The 23477-nt window shown below is 43.5% G+C and overlaps 1 protein-coding gene and 1 long non-coding RNA gene across 2 annotated transcripts in view; one reads left to right on the top strand and one right to left on the bottom strand.

The window, feature by feature from the left end:
* LOC311142663 overlaps window positions 1-23477 on the top strand; it is a 352769-nt gene that overhangs the window by 190752 nt on the left and 138540 nt on the right. The gene's annotated exons all lie outside the window — the stretch shown is intronic.
* On the bottom strand, window positions 1920-4659 carry LOC311098641 (NLR family CARD domain-containing protein 3-like; the record flags this gene model as incomplete). Its single annotated transcript, XM_084139175.1, has 2 exons — window positions 4134-4659; window positions 1920-3721 (listed from the first exon to the last, which is right to left on the bottom strand). Exons 1-2 carry the CDS (start codon window positions 4474-4476, stop codon window positions 1920-1922), a joined length of 2145 nt encoding a protein of 714 aa, XP_083995301.1. The 5' UTR covers window positions 4477-4659.

Below are 23477 nucleotides of genomic sequence, written 5' to 3'. Positions count from 1 at the left end.
TTTCTTCAAGTGCAGTCGCAAAAAACATCAAGCGCTATGATGAAACTGGCTCTCATGAGGACCGCCACAGGAATGGAAGATCCTGAGTTACCTCTGCTGCAGAGAATAAGTTCATTAGAGTTACCAGCCTCAGAAATTGCAGCCCAAATAAATGCATCACAGAGTTCAAGTCACAGACACAGCTCAACATCAACTGTTCAGAGGTGACTGTGTGAATCAGGCCTTCATGGTCGAATTGCCTCAAATAAATCACTACTAAAGGACCCCAATAAGAAGAAGAGACTTGCTTGGGCCAACAAACACGGGCAATGACATTACACAGGTGGACATTTGTCCTTTGGTCTGGAGTCCAAATTTGAGATTTTTGGTTCCAACCGCTGTGTCTTTGTGAGAAGCGGTGTGGGTGAACGGATGATCTCGGCATGTGTGGTTCTCACCATAAAGCATGGAGGAGGAGGTGTTTTGGTGTGGGGGTGCTTTGCTGGTGACACTGTCTGTAATTTATTTAGAATTCAAGGCACACTTAACCAGCATGGCTACCACAGCATTCTGCAGTGATACGCCATCCCATCTGGTTTGGGCTTAGTGGGACTATCATTTGTTTTTCAACAGGACAATGACCCAACACACTTCCAGGCTGTGTAAGGGCTATTTGACCAAGAAGGAGAGGGATGGAGTGCTGCATCAGATGACCTGGCCTCCATAATCACCCGACTCAACCAAATTGAGATGGTTTGGGATGAGTCGGACCGCAGAGTGAAGGAAAAGCAGCCAACAAGTGCTCAGCATATGTGGGAACTCCTTCAAGACTGTTGGAAAAGCATTCCAGGTGAAGCTGGTTGAGAGAATGCCAAGAGTGTGCAAAGCTGTCATCAATGTACAGGGTGGCTATTTGAAGAATTTCAAATAACAAATATATTTTATTTGTTTAACACTTTTTTGGTTACTACATGATTCCATATGTGTTATTTAATAGTTTTAATGTCTTCACTATTATTTTACAATGTAGAAAATAGTAAAAATAAAGAAAAGCCCTTGAATGAGTAGGTGTGTCCAAACTTTTGACTGGTACTGTACATAAATGAATGAATGTATCATTATTAACAATAGATAACATGTTTCTAAATTAATCGTTGTGTGTGCGTGTGTGTGTGTCCAGTGTGTGTGTCCAGTGGGGGGGGTGTCCAGTGTGTGTGTGTGTGTCCAGTATGTGTGTGTGTGTGTGTGTGTGTGTGTGTCCAGTGTGTGTGTGTCCATTGTGTTTTTGTGTGTGTGTGCCCAGTATGTGTGTGTGTGTGTCCAGTGTGTGTGTCCAGTGGGGGTGTGTCCAGTGTGTGTGTGTGCGTGTGTGTGTGTGTGTGTCCAGTGTGTTTATGTGTGTGTGTGTGTCCAGTGTGTGTGTGTGTGTGTGTGTGTGTGTGTGTGTGTGTGTGTCCAGAGTGTGTCCAGTGTGTGTGTGGTCATTGAGTGATACAGGAATACTGACCTCAGAGTCTCCAGTTTACAGTGGGGATTCCCCAGTCCAGCAGAGAGCAGCTTCACTCCTGAATCCTTCAGGTCATTGTTACTCAGATCCAGCTCTCTCAGGTGTGAGGGGTTTGACTTCAGAGCTGAGACCAGAGAAGCACAGCTTTTCTCTGTGAGTCCACAGCCTGACAGCCTGACAGAGAGATCATCATGATTTCACAAACACACTGTTAATTTAACACCAGTAGTGTAGAAGGACAATGGCAGATGCATTTGGTTTATTCTCTTAAACAACATATATATTCATCTTCCATCTCCTAGAATTGTATGGTCATATTGTTATACTAATGTGAACATCAATGCATTGATTCAATATGTTTTTCAATAATACATATATTTCTCTACTGAATATTTCTTCCTGATGATTAGTACTTAAATGTCATTTTATGTACTCACAGAGCAGCTCTGGAGGCTTTGACCACTGGCAGCAGCCTCAGAAGACCTTTCTCTGATCTGGAGTATTTATTCAGGTCAAACACATCCAGCTCCTTTTCTGAAGTCAGCAACACAAAGACCAGAGCTGACCACTGTGCAGGTGACAGGTAGGTTTCTGAGATACTTCCTGATCTCAGGTAGCTTTGGATCTCCTCCACTAGAGAATGGTCATTCAGTTCATTCAGACAGTGGAACAGATTGATGCACCTCTCTGGAGAGGGATCCTCCCTGATCTTCTCCTTGATGTACTTGACTGTTTCTTCATGGCTCTGTGAGCTGCTTCTTGTCTTTGTCAGTAGACCTCGTAAGTGCTTCTGATTGGACTCCAGTGAGAGGCCCAGAAGGAATCGGAGGAACAGGTCCAGGTTTCCTGTCTCACTTTGTAAGGCTTTATCCACAGCACTCTTGTACAAAGTAACTTTACGCTTGTGTCTGATCTTCACAGAAAAGTTGCTGGACGTTGATTGAGGTTCATCCATTAGATTCTCATTGTTGTTGATGAATGAGAGGAACACATATACAGCAGCCAGAAACTCCTGAATGCTCAGATGCACGAAGCAGTACACCTTGTCCTGGTTCAGCCCACATTCCTCTTTAAAGAGCTGTGTGCACAATCCTGAGTACATAGAGGCTTCATTGACATCAATGCCAGCCTCTTTCAGGTCTTCTTCATAGAAAATCAGATTGCCATTCACAAGCTGTTGAAAAGCCAGTTTTCCCAGTGACAGAATGCTCTCTTTATTCCAGTGTGGACCTGTCTCTTCTTTCCCAAGATACTTTTCATTCTTCTGTTTGGTATGAAACACCACAAGGTGTGAGTACATCTCAGTCAGAGTCTTGGGCATCTCTTCTCTCTTATGTTTCAGCATGTGCTCAAGGACTATTGCAGAAATCCAACAGAAGACTGGAATGTGGCACATGATGTGGAGGCTCCTTGATGTCTTTATGTGTGAGATGATTTTGCTGGCCAGGTCCTCATCACTGAATCTCTTCCTGAAGTACTCCTCCTTCTGTGGGTCATTGAACCCTCGTACCTCTGTCACCTGGTCAACACACCCTGAAGGGATCTTATTGGCTGCTGCAGGTCGGGTAGTTATCCAGAGGAGAGCAGAGGGAAGCAGATTTCCCTTGATGAGATTTGTCAGCAGATCATCCACCGAGGTTGACTTTGTGACGTCACAACAGATCTTGTTCATCTGGAAGTCTAGGGGCAGTCGGCACTCATCCAGACCATCAAAGATGAACAGAACTTTGTACTTGTCGTAGTTGGAGATTCTTGATTCTTTGGTTTCCATTGAGAAGTGATTGAGAAGTTCAATCAAAGTGTGTTTTTCCTTTTTCATCAAATTCAGCTCCCGAAAAGGGAATGAAAATACAAATTGGACATCCTGATTTGCTTTTCCTTCAGCCCAGTCCAAAATGAACTTCTGCACAGAGACTGTTTTTCCAATGCCAGCGACTCCCTTTGTCAGCACAGTTCTGATAAGTTTGTCTTGTCCAGTTAAGGGTTTGAAGATGTCGTTACATTTGATTGCAGTCTCTGGTCTTGCTTGTTTCCTGGTTGTTGTCTCAATCTGTCTCAGCTCATGTTCATTATTGACCTCTCCTGTTCCACCCTCTGTGATGTAGAGCTCTGTGTAGATCTTATTGAGAAGTGTTTGGTTTCCATGTTTAGCGATCCCCTCAAATACACATTGAAACTTCTTCTTTAGATTAGATTTGAGTTCACGTTGGCAAATCACAGCAAGCTCATCTGAATCTAGAAATAACACAGAGGATATTAATATTACATCTGTTTTAATGCCTACAGTTTGTAGGACTGTTATAAAATTTAAAATTATAATAATTTATTCTCTTTACTGACAGTATAAATCTGTAAATGTTTTCATAATGCATTCCACACTTTTGTGACTGATTTATATCATTATTCGTATTATTGATGGTATAATTAATGTCATCTCTCTCTCTCTGTCTCTCTCTCTCTCTGTCTCTCCTCTTCTCTGTCTAAATTAATCACCACAACACATCCTTGCTGCTACTTGATGAGGTCACTAGGTGTTGTGTGAAGGCTGCTACAATATCATTTAGTTACACAGCTACTTTAGCTGTACTTTAGCTACAGCTTTTAAACGTTCTAAAACAGCATTCAACATGAGGCAGACAGCTCTTACTTTTCTCCAGTGTGTCAGCAAGCTCCTTCTGGTTCATTTTCCTCAGGACGTGCAGTGTGATCTTCAGAGCCCCCTCTCTGGCACTGCTCTCCTGCTTCTCATCTTCAGCATCCACCACTTCCTTATCCTGCTTCTGACTCTCAACGCCTTCTGGGAGTTCTGGACTAAGAATCCTCTTGAACATCTTCAGCTCGTTCTTCACAAATGTCATAATATTCTCTTCAAGCAACTGAAATAAATCAAGTAAATAAGTTAAGCAAGAGACTAAATGCTTTCTCATTAACACATTAATGAATGATTGACAGATCAACTTTACTTGAGGTAAACAAAAACAAATGTACATAACAGGACCACATACAATGAATATGGAGGCCAGGTCTGTTTGATGACTCTGGGAAGACTGACCACTGAGAATCTCTGACTCTGATCTCTCCTGTTGGTTTCTGTGGACAAAACATGAGATTACATCTCCTCATCCAGGGAGTACACACACACACACACACACACACACACACACACACACACACACACACACACACACACACACACACACTCACACACACACACACACAGGGAATGTTGTGTTTGTTTAATATTGTTTCAGGACTATGAAAATTGAAAAAAGGATTGGCCAATGGATTATGAAAACAACAAAAATAAATGGGAAAATGGGAGAGGAGAAATGACTAGAGACAGTGTTGTTTAACTCACTGACCATGACCCATGAGTTCTTCTTACCTTTGTTCACTAAAAAAGTCTCCCTCTCTGAAGGATATAGGAAGACCCATAGACCGGTCACTCTTCATGGACACACAGCTGGGTACAGGGGAGGCTGGTCTCTCCTGCTTGATTGGGCTTCAACACAACAGAGACAAACATTACGTCTCTCATCTACTCTGAGCTCAGATGGGGAAACAGAGAAAGAGTTTCATTCCAAAACGCCATTTTAAGAAATGTTGGTAAATTAGGTTTTATAGTTTAAAGAAATTATGAAAGAGATTGATGTGTTTTTTCACTATCTAATCATGGTATGGGGTTGTTCAATCACAGACATGTATTTGTTTAAAATCGATCACTTAATGGCTTCATTTCAGAGAGAAAAAATGTTGTTTTTTTGCATTTTCTGTTTGGGGTTTTAGACTGGGTTTCTATATAAGCACTTTGGGACAACTGCTGATGTAGAAAATGCTTGTTTAAAATCTATCACTTGATGGTTTAATTTCAGATACAAATAATGTTGTTTTTTTTGCAAAATGCTAAATATCTAGCTAGGTTTTACACAGTAATAATATATCTGCCTCACTCTCAGAGAAATAAGTAGTAATACTAGGTTTAACACAGTAAATATATATATAAACATTTACATTTGACATTTTAGTCATTTAGCAGATGTTCTTATCCAGGACTGGTTTCCCAAAAGCATCTTAAGGCTAAGTTCATTGTTAGAATCTTCCTAGGAGCATCATAGATGCTTTTTTGCCCTCCCACATGACTTTATACACAGAAGATCTCCGCTAAACATAGAATCACATGGTTTATCCGTCTCTTTGTGACCGCCGATAAATTCAGAACAAAGTTGAGTACAAATACAAAGTTGCCAATGTCTTTGCAATTGATGCAAACAAGGGACGTACACAAATTTGCTTCAAATGAAAACCGAGATAACTGCATTAAATTGTAAACAGCAGGCTATAGTCCTATTTCAATCATATTGAAATACATTTAATGTTCAATTAATTGAGTTTTATTTTGCTACTTGTAGGCTACTATCTGTAATTTGTCTCAATATATTTAATGATGTGTAGCCTAACATGTGCACAATGATTACATTTACATTTTTACATTTACATTTACATTTGATGTGCCGAATCTGTGATTTGGTGCATTTTTATTGGGTAAGCACTAGAATAAACTACCTCAATATTTGCAGCCGTAGGAATAAATATCTTTCTATAAGCTGATCCGTGGTCAGTATTGTGAAATAATTATAATGTTAAGGAAAGATTTTAATGGAGAAAACTGATCCGAGAGCAGCGCTCCCCTTCTTTCGATCCTATCAGTATCGATACATGCTCCACCGGACGTGATACCTTGTCATTCTGCTGATCCAGTTTCTACTGGTCTGCCTGCGGATATGGAACTCTGACCTGTTCACCTGACGTGTGACCTTGTCCCGAACCTGCTGTTTCGACCCTCTCTCTCTCTCCCTCTCCTTCTCTCTCCCTACCACACCTGCTGTCTCGACCTCTGAATGCTCGGCTATGAAAAGCCAACTGACATTTACTCCTGAGGTGCTGACCTGTTGCAACCTCTATAACCACAGTCATTATTATTTGACCCTGCTGGTCATCTATGAACATTTGAAAATCTTGAAGAATGATCTGGCCTTAATGGCCATATCCACTTATAACCTCCCCCCAGCACAGCCAGAAGAGGACTGGCCACCCCTCAGAGCCTGGTTCCTCTCTAGGTTTCTTCCTAGGTTCCTGCCTTTCTAGGGAGTTTTTCCTAGCCACCGTGCTTCTACATCTGCATTGCTTGCTCTTTGGGGTTTTAGACTGGGTTTCTATATAAGCACTTTGTGACAACTGCTGATGTAAAAAAAATATTCTGGGAACGCATATGAAGCAGACCAGGCCTGGGTTTGGGGTTTGAGAAGTCAATGAGAGGTAAAAATGACTTCCTTAGTTGTTCATTTTGAAAATGTTCTGTCTTAAGTAGTTTAACAAACTGACACATTTTCATGTTAGTCAAAAACAACTTTATATAGAAGGAGTGCCTTTGATTTGACGGCCTGCACATGTGCAGTTCAACACAAGACGACCATTAGACCCAATGACGTATTTCTGCGCATGAGCTTCAAATGAAATCAAATTTTATTTCTCACATGCGCCGAATACAACAGTGGTACACTTTACCGTGAAATGCTTACTTAAGAGCCCTTTCCCAACAATGCAGAGTTAAAAAGTAATAAAAATTTGCTAAATAAAAAAGCAAATAGTAACATAATAAAATTACAATAGTGAGGCTATAAGGAGTACCGAGTCAATGTGCAGGTAGTTGAGGAAATAACTAGACTATATACAAGGAGAACCAGTACCGAGTCAATGTGCAGGTAGTTGAGGTAATAACTAGACTATATACAAGGAGTACCAGTACTGAGTCAATGTGCAGGTAGTTGAGGTAATAACTAGACTATATATAAGGAGTACCAGTACTGAGTCAATGCCCAGGGGTACCAGGTAGTTGAGGTAATATGTACATGTAGGTAGGGGTAAAAGTGACTAGGCAATCAGGATAGAGATTACATCTCCTCATCCAGGGAGTGCGCACACACACACGCACACACACACACACACACACACACACACACACACACACACACACACAGGGAGGGAATGTTGTGTTAGTTTAATATTGTTTCAGGACTATGAAAATTGAAAAAAACAACAAGAAATGGGAAAATGGGAGTGGAGAAATGACTAGAGACAATAATGTTTAACTCACTGACCATGACCCATGAGTTCTTCTTACCTTTGTTCAGTAGAAAAGGCTCCCTCCCAAAACGCTATATATCCATTTTCAGAAATGTTGGTAAATTAGCTTTTATTGTTTAAAGAAATTATGAAAGAGATTGGTGTGTTTTTTCAGTATCTAATCATGGTATGGGGTTGTTCAATGACAGACATGTATTTGTTTAAAATCTATCACTTGATGGTTTCATTTCAGATAGAAAAATAATCATGTTTTTTTGCACAATGCTATATATCTGCTTCACTCTCAGAGAAATAAGTGCCTCACTCTCAGAGAAATAAGTAGTACTGCTAAGTTTTACACAGTAATAATATATATCTGGCTCACTCTCAGAGAAATAAGTAGTACTGCTAAGTTTTACATAGTCAAATGTGACCCATCAGCTCAATTTTATGTAGCAAAATTTGAAATGTGTGTTTTTTACATTGGATAAAAGTAGAGACTCAGCTAGAAAAAGGTATATCATATACTACAGTTGAGGAACAATGGGAAAGTAATTCTGCTTTGAAAGATGATAAACTTGTAACCCCACTTTTGAGAAAATGGCCTTTGAAAGTTTTGGTTCACCTACTGGAGAGCTCTTCTTTATCTACAGTGGTGTTACTTTGGCAGATAATGTCACCCATCTAAATATATAGTATATATATATATAGTTAACTAAATGTATGGTGTTTTTGGTTTATGTCAGTTTCATTGTTTGTTATGCTATAAATTGTTATGTTATGGTTGTAAGTGGTAAAATGAACTAGAAAATGTCATATTTTGCAATTCTGAGTAATTACTACTTTAGTAAGGATATACTTTATTCAGTACTACTGCAGTTGCTAAATAATTCCAATAGATGGCAGCATAAGACCAGGAATGACATTTCAGAAGCTCAGTTTAGTTTTCTCCCTGGATACACCACCACTCCCCCTCACAGGAAAACTCCTGCACACGCTTTTTACTGTCCCTTTCCACACTGCTAACGCAAGAGGAACGACTGAAAAAGCATTTAACAGATTACTGTGAAATAATATAATGATGATTCATGTTTATTATTAGCTGTTTTTATGCTCATGTTTTGAAATTATACTTCATTACTATAACGATTATCAATAACCCTGAACATTAAATTAGTCACCTCTGGTTGAGAAAAACGTATTATCCTAGTACATTCATTGTCAGATTCATCAACCAGCAGCGAGCACTCTGCCTTCTAGCACAAGCGAGGGGCATGTTGAGGTACATTTGCTAACCGCGAGGGTTGCATTATGTAATTTATTGGCGGGCTGGAAGACGCACTCTTGTCTTATCTATTCTGAGGTTGTTTAATCGCAATATTAGATATTTAAAATGCATGTATACTAGGGTTGAGGTTGGAGCATCTGACTAGTGATTATTTACCCGGGGTTCAACACCTGCTATAGTCACTATTTAATTGCTCTTCCAAAAGCATCACAGGCCTAATACGAGATATATAGCTAACTAAAGTAATGCGTGACCATTTCAGAAAATCATGGGACATATAGTATTTGGTTGCATGCTATTTTATGTCAATCATATTGCTGCTTGTAGCCTATAACTGATGCTTCGTGGTCTTATGCTGCCATCTATTGGAAATATTTAGCTATTAAAAGTTATTAATTCACGTACAGACATTGGTGAGGCAGCTGAGAAATAAAGTGTATAAGATCAGTCTCAATCCTGCCCCACGCCAATTGCTGGACTTTCACACAGAGGTTATTAGGTCAACCAATTCAAACCACATTTGAAAAATAAAACAAATGTGTCTTATTTATCAAGTGTTCTGTCTTGCAATTATACATATAATAAAATAACAACAAAATAATCAAAACACAATTTAATACTATAATTGTATTTACTAATATAATATTATTACTAAAATAGTTTCTAAAAGTGTTCTAGGCTACCCTACCCTAGAATTAGGGGTTACAGCTAAAATAGGTTATAAGTAGGGTAAGAGTTTCTGTATAGCACTTTGTGACATCTGCTGGTGTAAAAAGGGCTTTATAAATACATTTGATTGATTGTTAGGTTTAGGGTTTTTATGGCAAAAAACTGTATGGGTTTATAGCACTCTTGCGCCTCCCTTTGGCCATATGTGGGTACTACATAACTCATTCATTACATTTTTTACATTTACATTTGACATATTTAGCAGACGCTCTTATCCAGAGCGACTTACAGTTAGTGAGTGCATACATTTTCATACTGGCCCCCAGTGGGAAACAAACCCACAACCCTGGGGTTGCAAGCGCCATGCTGTACCAACTGAGCTATATGACACTTGCTAGGCTCATAATCTGAGGTAGCAACTGCGTCAGATCTACAAATCCATTAGCTAGACCACCCGATTAGACAACAATCACCCCATTATACCCATTTGGTTTGCAACTCAGTGAACCTGCGCAGCATTCGCTCAATTTGATGCCTACGAACGAAGATTTCGATGCATATCAAATTACCCAGCAGCCATTTAGAAACAACAAGTCATCAGAAAAATTGTTATTTCTTAATTAAAAAATGTCTTCTGGCTGTTTAAATCTGCCACATCTTGAAAAAGTGTACAGGGACATGCGTTTTGTTTAGATTGTACACTTTTTTCTTAAAACAAATATGGCTAACCATAACCAGAAACTGTTTAATGTTTGATGGCTATCCGCCAGCCATTGCCTCTTAAACTGTGTCTCACCTCACTATGAGTGACCACAACATGTACTCAGGTGAACAGTGAGCGCGCTCACTAAGTAGCCGTAACCTTGTTAATAATAAGTTACCTGAGGTAAACCTACAGGGTTAACGCTCACCAAGTAGCATTAACCTTGTTAATAATAAGTTACCTGAGGTAAACCTACAGGGTTAACGCTCACCAAGTAGCCGTGACCTTGTTAATAATAAGTTACCTGAGGTAAACCTACAGGGTTAACGCTCACCAAGTAGCATTAACCTTGTTAATAATAAGTTACCTGAGGTAAACCTACAGGGTTAACGCTCACCAAGTAGCAGTAACCTTGTTAATAATAAGTTACCTGAGGTAAACCTACAGGGTTAACGCTCACCAAGTAGCCGTAACTGTGTTAATAATAAGTTACCTGAGGTAAACCTACAGGGTTAACGCAGGCAGGTCTCATTGATAACAATAGTGAAGCTGGCATTGTGACGCAGAACAATGGGCTGAGAATAGAACGTTCTGAAGGCGAGTCGGTGTCACGGAGCTCAATAGAACTAATAGGAGCTGGTAGGGTGAAACATGCCCAAACATAAGGTCTGTTTTTTCGCAAATACTTCATAACCAGCGACAGAAGGTAATATTATGAAACTGGGCTCCATGGCGGATGCAATGAACTAATTTTATCAGAAATAAACATTGTAAAAAATGTCACTTGAGGCACCCCGAAAATAATATTCAAAAGTTCAGTCCTTGGACACAGAGGGGTTAAACACTAAAATTACCGTCCATCAAGTGAAGAGAGGAGAACCGGACAGAGGGATGGTAGGTAGCCAGCATCCATCAACGAGAGAGGGAGGAGCCCTCCACGGTATTGTAGTGTATTAAGATTATGTCTTTGTTAAATGTTTTTCATGAAGAAATGGAATGTTGTTTATGTTAGTATCAAAAGGGAATGTTTTAGTCTAACGCCACATACAACAGACAGGAAGTGTGTTGTAGACAGGGGAGACTGGTGATTGGCCAGAAGAGGGAGCATCATTATTTATAAATAGGGGGGAAAACGAAGGAGAGGGCAGAACGAGCAGCCATTCTGAGGCGTCGCTCTCCGGGTGTCATGTCACCTGTAATTTATGCTGTAACCTCGTGATTTTAATAAAAGCCTCTAACACGATGCAGCATAAACAGACTCTTTGTTGACAGCAATAACTGGCCACCACTCACTCGATACGACAAATGGCGCCCAACGTGGGGCTGGTCTGCACCTCCCCTTTGTTTCAGTCAACCGCCAGGCTAACTCGCTTTGAAGCATGGCCAGACAAGGGTGAGTTTTTCTTACCGCTTTGGAGCTTGTTAGATTGGATACGACTTGTGTACACTGGAGAGATGTACCATACGACCTTGCCTCGGGTGGCGTTATTGCTGATGACTAGAGTCTGTTAAAATATATTCCATTGGTAACGGCAGATAATTGGAAGTTTTTAGAGCATAAAACGGTAGGAATTAAGTATTGACGTGTACAGTTAAGGCAGATATGCGCATTCTTTAGGGCACTGTACCGCTTAAAGACCCCCAGGGGGGGCCATTTTAGATAATGAGCCGACAAATCCGCGTGCACGATAGAATGTGCATTCGGTGAGTTTTTAAAGAAAACTCGGTTTGATGGGATTTATCTGATTGTGATTATGATTCGACTCTCGTTCGACGGGGGGTTTGATTGGGTTTGATTTCTCGGTGTAATGCTCATTAATCCACGGTAGCAAAAAATGGTAGGAGAAATATGTTCAAAATAAATAGGGCAGTGCAGGATATGGATTTGTGTGGTAGGCCGCAGTTAGCTAAAGGCTAAGGCTAATTCTAAATGCTGAAGTGTGGGTCATGCTACATTCTACATAGCGGCTAATGCTAATGCTAAATGCTAATTGTGTTGCGTGCTACATGCTAATGGATATCCTTAGAGACCCCATTGCGTTGGATTAAAGTCTCTTAAACTTGTCTCTGTGTGTGTAAGTCAGGTTATATGTTTTGTGAGCGCTGTTAAATGTTGTTTGACTATGAGGGGGAAACGGGAGTTACAGCTGGACTGTTAACCGTCTATTTTGGGATTGGGGAGAGATCTAAGACCTTCCACGGTGAAAAAGTATTTTAGAATGCATGTGCGCATGCGTTTAATTTTGCGACACTACACTACAGAAAGGGGGAGTTTATGACACGAGATTAGGACACGTTTTGTTTTACGGCACTAAACTACAACACGAGGGTATAGTAGCATTGTGGGTAACGTGTCATATTCTGTGGGGTAACACTGCAGGAAGAGACAGAGAAACACACAGACAAAGAGATATTTGGACACGAGTATTCTAGTTTAAACGGCGGATGGTTAAAGATGAAACTTGTTTTGTGACCTATTGAATTTATACATTAAATATATGTTGGCGAAGTATAATGAATTAAATTAAATGACGAATTAAAATTAAATAAAATGTTTTTGAGCGATCGATAATTATTCCTGAGTTAATTCTTAGAGCGAATGTAGAACGAACAAATATTGAATGGTTGAAATAACTCAGTGATTGCATTAACTACTAAAAGCTGTTTCTGTGTCTTTGTTCCCTTGTCATGAGAGACAGGAGAGGAGAGAGAGAGGAGATACAGGAAGTGCTGACGTGACATCACGTGACGAGGCAGACGATTGGATCAGATATCAGGCTAGTTCACAAAATCATCCCTTACAAAATATTTGATGACAATTTCACATAGGCTTGGCAAATACTATTTCATTAAAAATTGCATTTTGGAGGCTCTGTGCATCACTGGGGTTTGATTGGAGTTGTGTTGGGAATCAAGGACTGACATTATTCTGTAAATTTAAGATAATTAGGTGCCTGTAGAGCAAGGGGGTTTATGGGAATTGTAGTAATGAAGGGGTTACAGGCTTTGTTTTTGGGATTGCTTTGAAGTTGACTAACTTACATTTGCATTTGATGGGTTGTGGTAAGATAGCCACCACTAATTGATAAATTGGTGACATAGGATATAGGAATAAAAATGGGTTTTAATTATTCAGGATTTAATTATTATTATTTATTTATTTTTTTTTGGAGTTGTTAGGTTTATATTAATAATTAGAGGGGGGAAGCCATAGGCTATATAGGCTAAAATAAGATAATTCATAATAAAGGAATATAAAAGAGTAGTTACAATGGGGAGAAAACGACATCAAGGATATAAAAGTCATTACACCGATTGATATAGTATAAAATGGTAATCCTTTAACTAAAGTATTGCGAGGTTATCCGGCAAATGAAAAAAAAGTTGCCCTTCATTCTCAAACAAAAACGGATAAAAGATTCCAGCGATAAGATAAACAAAGCTATAGAGATAAGGCTAAGGGAAGGAGAGCTTAGGGATGTTTATCCTCAGCTTCCGGTGATCATCCAGGAGGGTGATTGTTGCATCAGAGATGAAGACGAATAATAGATAGAGGACAAGCAGAAAGGACTGGCACAGAAGAGAAGTAAGAAGATGATGGAAGATGATATTTTGAGGACAGAACTTAGAATATAAGCTGTTGAAGAATTCTGATATGTCAACAACAAAGAACAGGACGAAGAAACTCTGAGAAAACTCAATCATACAACTGGTGGAGAAGAGAAGCTTTGGTTATGAAGAATCTGTCATGGGCCTCTCACTCCACCGGGTTACCACCTTAATTTTCTTCCACTCTGCTCACCACTCTCTCTACTCAGCCTAACTAGCTCCACCTGTCCCTGCTCTGCTCTGCTCTAATTACTCTGCCAGCTGCGCTGCATTACCCACTACCTCTCCCAGTATTTAAGGCCCTGTCTTTCAGCTCTCCGGTGTCAGATCGTCTGCAAAGCTCACACCCGGAACCTGTTTGCTCGCGCTTCTGGCTCACCCTGGTTTTGTGACCCCGGACCTGCCTGTTTTTTGGATACTCTTCTGCCTCAGGAGATCCAGACCTGCTTCTGCCATTACGACTCCTGCCTACTCTTCAATCCCGGTAACTCTGACCAGCCTTCTGCCTTGCTACTACGTATTTTGGATTTCCCTTGAACTGTACTGCTGCCTGGTTTCATTCCGCCCTGTTGTGTCTGTGTCTCCCCCCCCCCAGGACTTCTGGACCACCCACCACCGGCTTCATAGGACGCATCGCTGCCACTGGGGGGGGCACAGACCCAGCGCATTGGACGGGATCCCTGTTACCCCTGGAGCCTTCATTCACTCCCTACTTCCCTTTTCCCTTAAGTTTAATAAACTTTCTGGTGTGACGCAATTGTGGTCCTCTGGTCGTCTGTCTGAATCGTGACAGTACGATCTGACCATTATGGACTCAGCGCACACTTTCCCCGACATGGAAACCGATGAGCATGAGCAGCAGTTCCAGCAGCAGCAACAACAACTCGCCATGATCATTCAACTCCTCACCAACCTTACCCCAGCCAGTCTGCCCACCAGCCCAGCCCCCGAGTTACCTGCCCCGGTCATTGCAGCCGCTGCTCCGGAACCCAAGATTGGAAACCCCGAGCGGTTCAACGGCGATTCAACCCAGGTCCGGCCATTCCTGACTAGCTGCCGACTTCAGTTCTCCTTGCAGCCAAGGACCTTCGCCACGGAGGGGGCTAAAGTTGGGTATGCCATCACTCACCTGACGGGCCGAGCTCGACTCTGGGGAACAGCAGAGTTCGAACGTCAAACCCCCGCATGTGCAACCTTCGACCTGTTTGCTGAGGAGATGCTGAAGGTGTTTGACCTGGATTCACCCACCGCAGAGGCGTCTCGTGAACTGTTCAGTATTCGACAAGGCAGACGTACAGTCGCAGACCATTCCATCGACTTCCGAACCCTGGCTAGACGAAGTTCTTGGAACACACCATCGTTGGTGGACGCGTTCTTCCATAGTTTGGCTGACTATATCAAGGACGAGTTGGTCTCCCATGAACTGCCTTCCACTCTTGATGAAGCCATCGCACTGACTGTCAGGATCGACAGAAGGATACAGACCCGTCGTCGTGAGAGGGGGCGCCAAGGTCCACCTACTACCGGCATTCGGAGAGATCCGACTGGGCTCCTGTCATCTACTGCCACTCACCCAGGTCAGCTTGATCAGTCTGAGCCTATGGAGATTGGGCGAGCCTCCCTCACTCCTGCAGAGCGCCAGCGCCGCTTCACCTCAAACCTCTGCCTCTATTGTGGAGGTGATGGACATCGTGTGGTAACCTGCCCTTTAAAGGGCCGAAGCTCACCGGGCGTAGGGGGAGTCCGGTTGAGTTCAATGACCATCCAGTCCTCCGACCGCAAACCCCTGCTGCAAGTTCACCTCCGCCTCTCTGACTCAACTCACACCCTGGCTGCTCTGGTGGATTCTGGCGCCGAAGCCAACATAATGGACATCAAGCTGGCACGCCAACTGGGACTGGAGAACCTCCGTTTGACACCTCCTATTCCTGCCCGGGCACTGGACGGACACTTACTCGGATCGGTCACTCATGTCACGGCCCCGGTCTCGATGGGTCTGTCCGGAAACCATCAAGAAACTATCCAGTTTCACCTGCTCCCCTCTCCAGGCCAACCCCTCATCCTGGGTTACCCATGGCTCCGCCGGCACAACCCTCAGCTCGACTGGGTGACCGGGGTGATCAGGGAGTGGGGAGAGGACTGCCACCGAACCTGCCTGCTTGCTGCCGCACTACCCCCTCGGCCAGTACCTACTAACTCCGCTCCTGACCTCTCCAATGTCCCAGAATGCTACCATGGCCTCAGAGAGGTGTTTAACAAAGCAAGAGCCACATCTCTGCCCCCTCACCGACCGTACGACTGTGCCATCGACCTCCTCCCTGGAACAGCTCCTCCAAGGGGTCGTCTTTATTCGTTGTCTGCTCCTGAAAGAAAGTCCATGGAGGACTACATCAATGGCTCTCTGTCCGCAGGATTAATCCGTTCATCTTCATCTCCTGCTGGTGCTGGCTTCTTCTTTGTGGGGAAGAAGGACGGATCTCTTCGCCCCTGCATCGACTACAGGGGACTCAACGACATCACAGTGAAAAACCGTTACCCTCTGCCTCTGCTCACCTCTGCTTTTGAGTTGCTCCAGGGAGCCACTGTTTTTACCAAGTTGGATCTCAGAAACGCTTACCACCTAGTGCGGATCCGGGAGGGAGATGAATGGAAAACCGCATTCAATACACCAACAGGCCACTACGAGTATCTGGTTATGCCTTTTGGCCTCACCAATGCTCCTGCTGTGTTCCAGGCTCTAGTGAATGATGTACTGCGGGACATGTTAAACAAGTTTGTCTTCGTTTACCTGGATGACATCTTAATTTACTCCAGAAACCTGTCTGAACACACCCGCCATGTCCAGCAAGTCCTTCATCGTCTTCTGGAGAATTCCCTCTACGCCAAGGCAGAGAAATGTGAGTTTCACGTCAAGACAGTGGCCTTCCTGGGGTACATAGTGGCAGAGGGAAGTATCCAAATGGATCCTGCCAAAGTATCAGCAGTCACTTCATGGCCAGTTCCGGAGAACAGAAAGAAGCTGCAACAGTTTCTGGGGTTTGCTAACTTCTATAGGAAGTTTATCCGGAACTACAGTACCGTTGCTGCCCCTCTCACTGCTCTAACCAGCACCAAGCAACCCTTCACCTGGACCCCAGCAGCCGACAAAGCCTTCAGTACCCTCAAGGTGAGGTTCACCTCCGCTCCCATCCTCCAGATGCCTGATGTGGACCGGCAATTCATTGTGGAGGTGGACGCCTCGGATGTGGGAGTTGGTGCTGTGATTTCTCAGTGGGCTGCGGAGGATAGGAAGCTCCATCCCTGTGCCTTTTTCTCACGTCGGTTGTCCCCCTCTGAGTGCAATTACGACATAGGGAACCGTGAGCTGCTGGCTGTGAAGCTTGCCTTGGAGGAGTGGCGTCACTGGCTGGAGGGGTCCACCATTCCATTTCTCGTTTGGACCGATCATAAGAACTTGGAGTACATCCGCACGGCCAAACGGTTGAACTCCAGGCAGTCCCGCTGGGCCCTGTTCTTCACCAGGTTTAATTTCACTCTGTCATACCGGCCTGGATCACGCAACACCAAGCCAGACGCCCTCTCCCGTCAATTCCAGAAGGATGACACCCCCTCCAAGGACCCTGTGTCGATTCTGCCAAGTCCCTGCATCGTTGCAGCTCTGACCTGGGCTGTTGAGGAACAGGTGCTGGAGGCTCTCCGTAACCAGCCAGGTCCCAGCACTTGCCCAGCTGACCGCCTTTTTGTCCCCGAAGACCTGAGGTCCCAGGTCATTCAGTGGGGACATGACTCCCGCCTAGCTTGTCACCCTGGCTCCACCCGCACTTACAACCTGCTCGCCCAGAGGTTCTGGTGGCCCTCTCTGAGGAAGGATGTACGGGAATTCGTCCAAGCCTGCCCCATCTGCAACCAACACAAGTCGTCCTGCCAGCCCCCAGCCGGATTGCTGCAGCCCCTGCCTGTGCCCAGACGTCCCTGGTCTCACATCGCCCTTGACTTTGTCACGGGGCTGCCCCCTTCAAGTGGCATGACCGTCATTCTCACCATCGTTGACCGTTTCAGCAAGATGGCACACTTCATTCCCCTCCCCAAGCTCCCAACCGCCAAGGAGACCGCCCAGGTGGTCCTGGAACACGTCTTCCGGATCCACGGACTGCCAAAGGATGTAGTTTCTGACCGTGGTCCACAATTCTCCTCCGCTTTTTGGAAGGAGTTCTGTCACCTGCTGGGAGCCACAGTCAGTCTGACTTCCGGATTCCATCCCCAATCCAATGGGCAGTCAGAGCGGGCTAATCAGGAGCTCGAGAAGGCACTGCGATGCATGACTTCACGCAACCCCCACTCCTGGTCGCAGCAATTGACATGGGTGGAGTACGCACACAATTCTCTGACCTGCTCTGCCATCGGTATGTCCCCTTTCCAATGTGTTTATGGATACCAGCCTCCTCTATTTGCCAGCCAGGAGGAGGAGGTTACTTGCCCATCTGCACTTGCTTTTGCCCGTCGATGTCGCCGCACCTGGTCACAAGCCCGAGCCACACTCCTCAGGTCCGTTGCCAGCTACACTACCGGGGCCAACCGTCGGAGAATTCCTGCTCCCACCTACCATGTTGGTCAAAGGGTGTGGTTGTCATCGAAGAACCTGCCACTCAGGGTGGAGTCGCAGAAGCTGGCACCTCGGTTCATTGGCCCATTCCCTATCATAAGAGTGATTAGCCCAACTGCTGTCCGGCTCCAACTGCCTAATTCCCTGAGGGTGCACCCCACTTTCCATGTGTCTAAGATTAAGCCCATCCATGAGAGTCCGCTGGTCCCTGCTGCGCCTGGTCCTCCTCCTCCACGGCTCGTCGATGGTGGTCTGGTTTACACCGTCCGCCGCCTGCTTCGGTCCAGACGGAGGGGTAGGGGTCTCCAGTACCTCATTGACTGGGAGGGCTATGGACCTGAGGAAAGGACCTGGGTGCCAGCTAGTCGGATTGTGGATAGGACTCTCATCACCGCTTTCCACCAACGGCATCCTGATCAACCTGCAATCCGTAGGGGCCGCCCCAGAGGGGTCCCTAACCGTCCGGCCCGCTCGGCTTCCTGTCCTGTGCCTGATCCTGTCTCGGGACCTGTCCCATCTCCCGACCACGGCCCTCCGGCTTCCTCCGAGGATGAGGACGTTCACTCGGACCGTTCGGAGGAGTTCTAGCCCTCCTCCGGCTCCCCTCCTCCCGCCCGGCGTGGTGTTGCTCTTGGGACTTCTGGGGCCGTCCCTTGGGGGGGGGGTTCTGTCATGGGCCTCTCACTCCACCGGGTTACCACCTTAATTTTCTTCCACTCTGCTCACCACTCTCTCTACTCAGCCTAACTAGCTCCACCTGTCCCTGCTCTGCTCTGCTCTAATTACTCTGCCAGCTGCGCTGCATTACCCACTACCTCTCCCAGTATTTAAGGCCCTGTCTTTCAGCTCTCCGGTGTCAGATCGTCTGCAAAGCTCACACCCGGAACCTGTTTGCTCGCGCTTCTGGCTCACCCTGGTTTTGTGACCCCGGACCTGCCTGTTTTTTGGATACTCTTCTGCCTCAGGAGATCCAGACCTGCTTCTGCCATTACGACTCCTGCCTACTCTTCAATCCCGGTAACTCTGACCAGCCTTCTGCCTTGCTACTACGTATTTTGGATTTCCCTTGAACTGTACTGCTGCCTGGTTTCATTCCGCCCTGTTGTGTCTGTGTCTCCCCCCCCCCAGGACTTCTGGACCACCCACCACCGGCTTCATAGGACGCATCGCTGCCACTGGGGGGGGCACAGACCCAGCGCATTGGACGGGATCCCTGTTACCCCTGGAGCCTTCATTCACTCCCTACTTCCCTTTTCCCTTAAGTTTAATAAACTTTCTGGTGTGACGCAATTGTGGTCCTCTGGTCGTCTGTCTGAATCGTGACAGAATCAGAGTGAACCAAATCAACAATCACTGTTACAGCTTCAACTGAACAATATCAAATGCAATTGTACCAGCCAAGGGGGGTACCAAATGTTCCATATCCACAGACAGTTTCTGGACAGACACAGAATTACAGAATTGAAGAGGAAGAGGACGAGAAGGCTTAGAAGGAGGAGGAAGATTTCAGCTACACTTCCAGCAACTTTCAGAAGACTGTTATAATTGTGGACAGATTGGGTACTTTACCTGTGAGTGCAACAAGTCAGGAGGAAAAACAGAGAACATTTTTAAGGAAGAAACAGGGGGAATTCAAGATCACCTGTTCTCCAGGTGAACCCTAAAGATTCTAGAGTGCCTAGAAGATCCGGAAGGGGGGTGTCAGCTGATAGCATCGATTAGAGAAGAAGAGAAAATGGCTAACAATTGAAGTAAAACCAGAGGACTATGAGAAGTGATAGTGAATAGTGTAAAAACGTATCTGTGTTGAGCCTAAAGAGGTTAAACATCTCACTATGTAAAATTAACTAATTAGGATAGGGATTTGAGGTAGTAAAACAGTTAATTACTCTTAAGATACTGTGGTAAACAAGACCGAGCTTTTGCTGGTAATGCCGTAGTGATAAGAAGATCCGCCGACACTGTACTCTGTTTTCAAAGGTTTATTAAAACAAAGGTTCCAGCATCGGAATTTGACAGATTCTGCAGATATCTGTGAGACAGCACAGCCAATCAGTAATTTGCTATTCTCCCCTCCTATTGTTCAAGACATGGTTTTATATAATTTATGACGTAATATGGTGTGATTCTAAAAACCAATCCCTGGTCTTTTTCACCTCTCTCCCCATATCATCTTTCCATGAACCACAGTAATGTTTTCCAGATGTTTCCAGCACTGTAGAGTAGAGTTCATCCGTTGCACCATTTTGCCACATCAGCAAAATCTTAGAGCCAAGTTTCCTACTTTTTGCAGCGGTCAGCATTTCTAGACTCTTAAGATACTACAATACTAATATTAGAGCATATACCTATTGCAGTGTTGGGAAGAGATGCATTGTTTAAATTGAATTGTACAATAAAATGTACACTAAACGGCTGTCTGGTAGAGGATTTTAAAGAGTCTGGGTTACATTCTTACACCAAGGGATTTCAGGCTAGGCTAAAAGGTGTTTAGTCGTTTGCCAAGTCTGTGTAAAGAAGTCAAAGGCAGGTGGGGACTTTCCCAATCACATATTCTAAAATTTGGTGGTAAAGGGATTTTGTGAATAAATCAGTGGAAAAGGTTTTTAAAGGTTAGGAGGAAAAGATTAGATTAAAATAAGTTAGGAGGACTAGGTTGAAGGAACTCTAAAACAGTAAGCTAAGTTTCAAAGTTAGTAGTAAGAGAGAGAGAACAATGGTGAATTACACTTTAGAGTAGGAAGATCAAGTTAATTGTAGGTGTATTTTTTTATAATCAAAAGTTTGAAAGTCAGGGATTAGAGAAAGGACTGAGAGTTGGGAAAAAGTGACACTAGTGGTGATAGATGGAAGTACAAGCAAAGACAACTTTTCTTTGGGGAAAAACTAGAAGTAACTAAGGACATTAACACTTCAGTCTATTATAACAACAGTGAGAAGCAATTTAACTCTTACAGCATTGATAGTTATTAAAGCCATAAATATATCGCATTTGATTATAAGGGAACCAATAGCTCCAGCACCAATTTTAGGAAAAAATACTTATTGGGGACGTTCCTCCCACATGGAGAGATAATTATGGAGAAGAAGTATTGTTATCAGGACCAGGAGTAGAAGCTGTTGCACAGTCACCAAAGGAGTTCAGGAGGAGTAGATTACAGTAGTCACTCCAACAGTAAATAATACACAGAGTATATTGGTAGCTTTGCCACTAGAAATAATTAAGGTTAATACATCAACTACTTTAATGGTAACTTTGGAAGGGATTAATGATACGATGGCAATAGCAGATGTAGGAGGTATGACACCGACAACAACTTTTCTGAAATTAAATGGGGAATTTTAGACTCATGGGTTATGTTACGGATGGAGAGTGCTGTCAATTATAGTACGAATAGGGTTAAAATAGGAGAACAGATAGTAGTAGAGAGAATATAGATTTATCATGGAGGTACAGGATGAGGTCTTTGATTTTAATGACAGACAGGGAGAGGTATCTGATCAGTACCGCTCGTTAGGGGAGAGAGAAACTAAAGGGAGTGGTTTGATTCTTCTGTTGTGAAAATTAGAGATAGATGGCCAGGTAGGAATCTTTGGTTCCAGCGGTTAGCTCATTCTGTAATATCAGTGAGGAATCTTGAGGGTCCATGTCTGGTGAGAATTCCAGAACCAAACATGTTAGAGACGGTCGCTCGACCTCTATCAAGTATGTGTCAATTTTATGCTTTGTCATGACTGTGGTATCAGCAACAGTCAGTAACAGATAAAATAATGTCGTTGTCAAAACATTTGTTTAAGCCTAGGGTTAGGTGTTATTGGGTTAAGTGAATTAACTCGTGTGAATTTGTTGGATGGTAAAGAAAAATCAGGTAACAGCGTAACTGAAGCATTTGAGGTGTAACCATTGAGGGCTAAAAGTTGTTTGTTCTAATAAAACATATGAGGTAAGGGGTATGTTTATGGGAATATCAGATTGTGATGTTATATGATAACTTTGGGTATGCATGACCTTAAGGGTAGGAATGAGAAATATGTTATTTTTTATCTACCAGGTAGTAAGAACAGCAGGACTTTGATGGTTAAAAGATTAGCTTTAACCTGACAATGTGACTATGGGGAATTTTAGAGATATTTGGAGGGTTTGTGGTGATAAAGCATATATATTCTTACCCTATGGATAGACAGGATGTTGTTACATGTCAACGTTGAAGTTTCCATATGAGGTTTCTACCATTATAAGAGGGGTAGCACCGGACACAGAAATCTGAAGCTAGGTTTGAAATTGGATGAAAGAGACATGAAGACATGTCATAGTCTTCAAGCCTATCATTGAAGGATGAATCTAAGGGAGAAGGGGGGACTTTTTCCATGGTATGGTGTAACATTTGGAAAGATCATATTGATAATATTAGTAGATACTTTGAGTCCAGATAGTTCCGATAATATCACGAGGGTTATATATGCATTGAAGAATATAAGGGATGCGTTTGGGAGATCTGAGAAGACTTGGTTGCAAGATCAGTTAGGCCCAGTAGGGGCAGTGATGGTTCAGATTTTAGTCGCAGCTCTGATAGCGTTGTGTGTCATGTTTTGCTTTTGTACTTTGTTACTGACCTTTGCAAAAGCTATGATATGAAGATGGGTTGGTGTTGTGATGCCTGGAGACAACACTCAGATGCCATTGTTGATTGTTCCTGATCTGGATGAAGATGGACGAGGGGGTCTAGATGGACTACTGATGGATAAATATCCTTTTTGAGTATTTGATAATTTTTCAATTTTTTCAATATTAGTGTGATTCTTAGTATGATTTTATGAATCAAGGGGGGAATGGGTTTATGTGATTCATATATCATTTATATATCATTTTTATATTCTTAGTTGATAGTGATGTTTAATTTGAAAATGTTGTTTTGCAAAAGATACTGTTTGGTTTTTTCCTTTTCTTCCAGAAGCATTTGGGGGAACATGGGAAGGGATAATATGACTGGAGGAG

Source organism: Coregonus lavaretus (assembly GCF_964263955.1).
Source record: "Coregonus lavaretus genome assembly, chromosome: 2".
NCBI lineage: Eukaryota > Metazoa > Chordata > Actinopteri > Salmoniformes > Salmonidae > Coregonus > Coregonus lavaretus.
The sequence above is the reverse complement of the archived record's forward strand: the minus strand, read 5'-3'. Positions and strand labels throughout refer to the sequence as shown.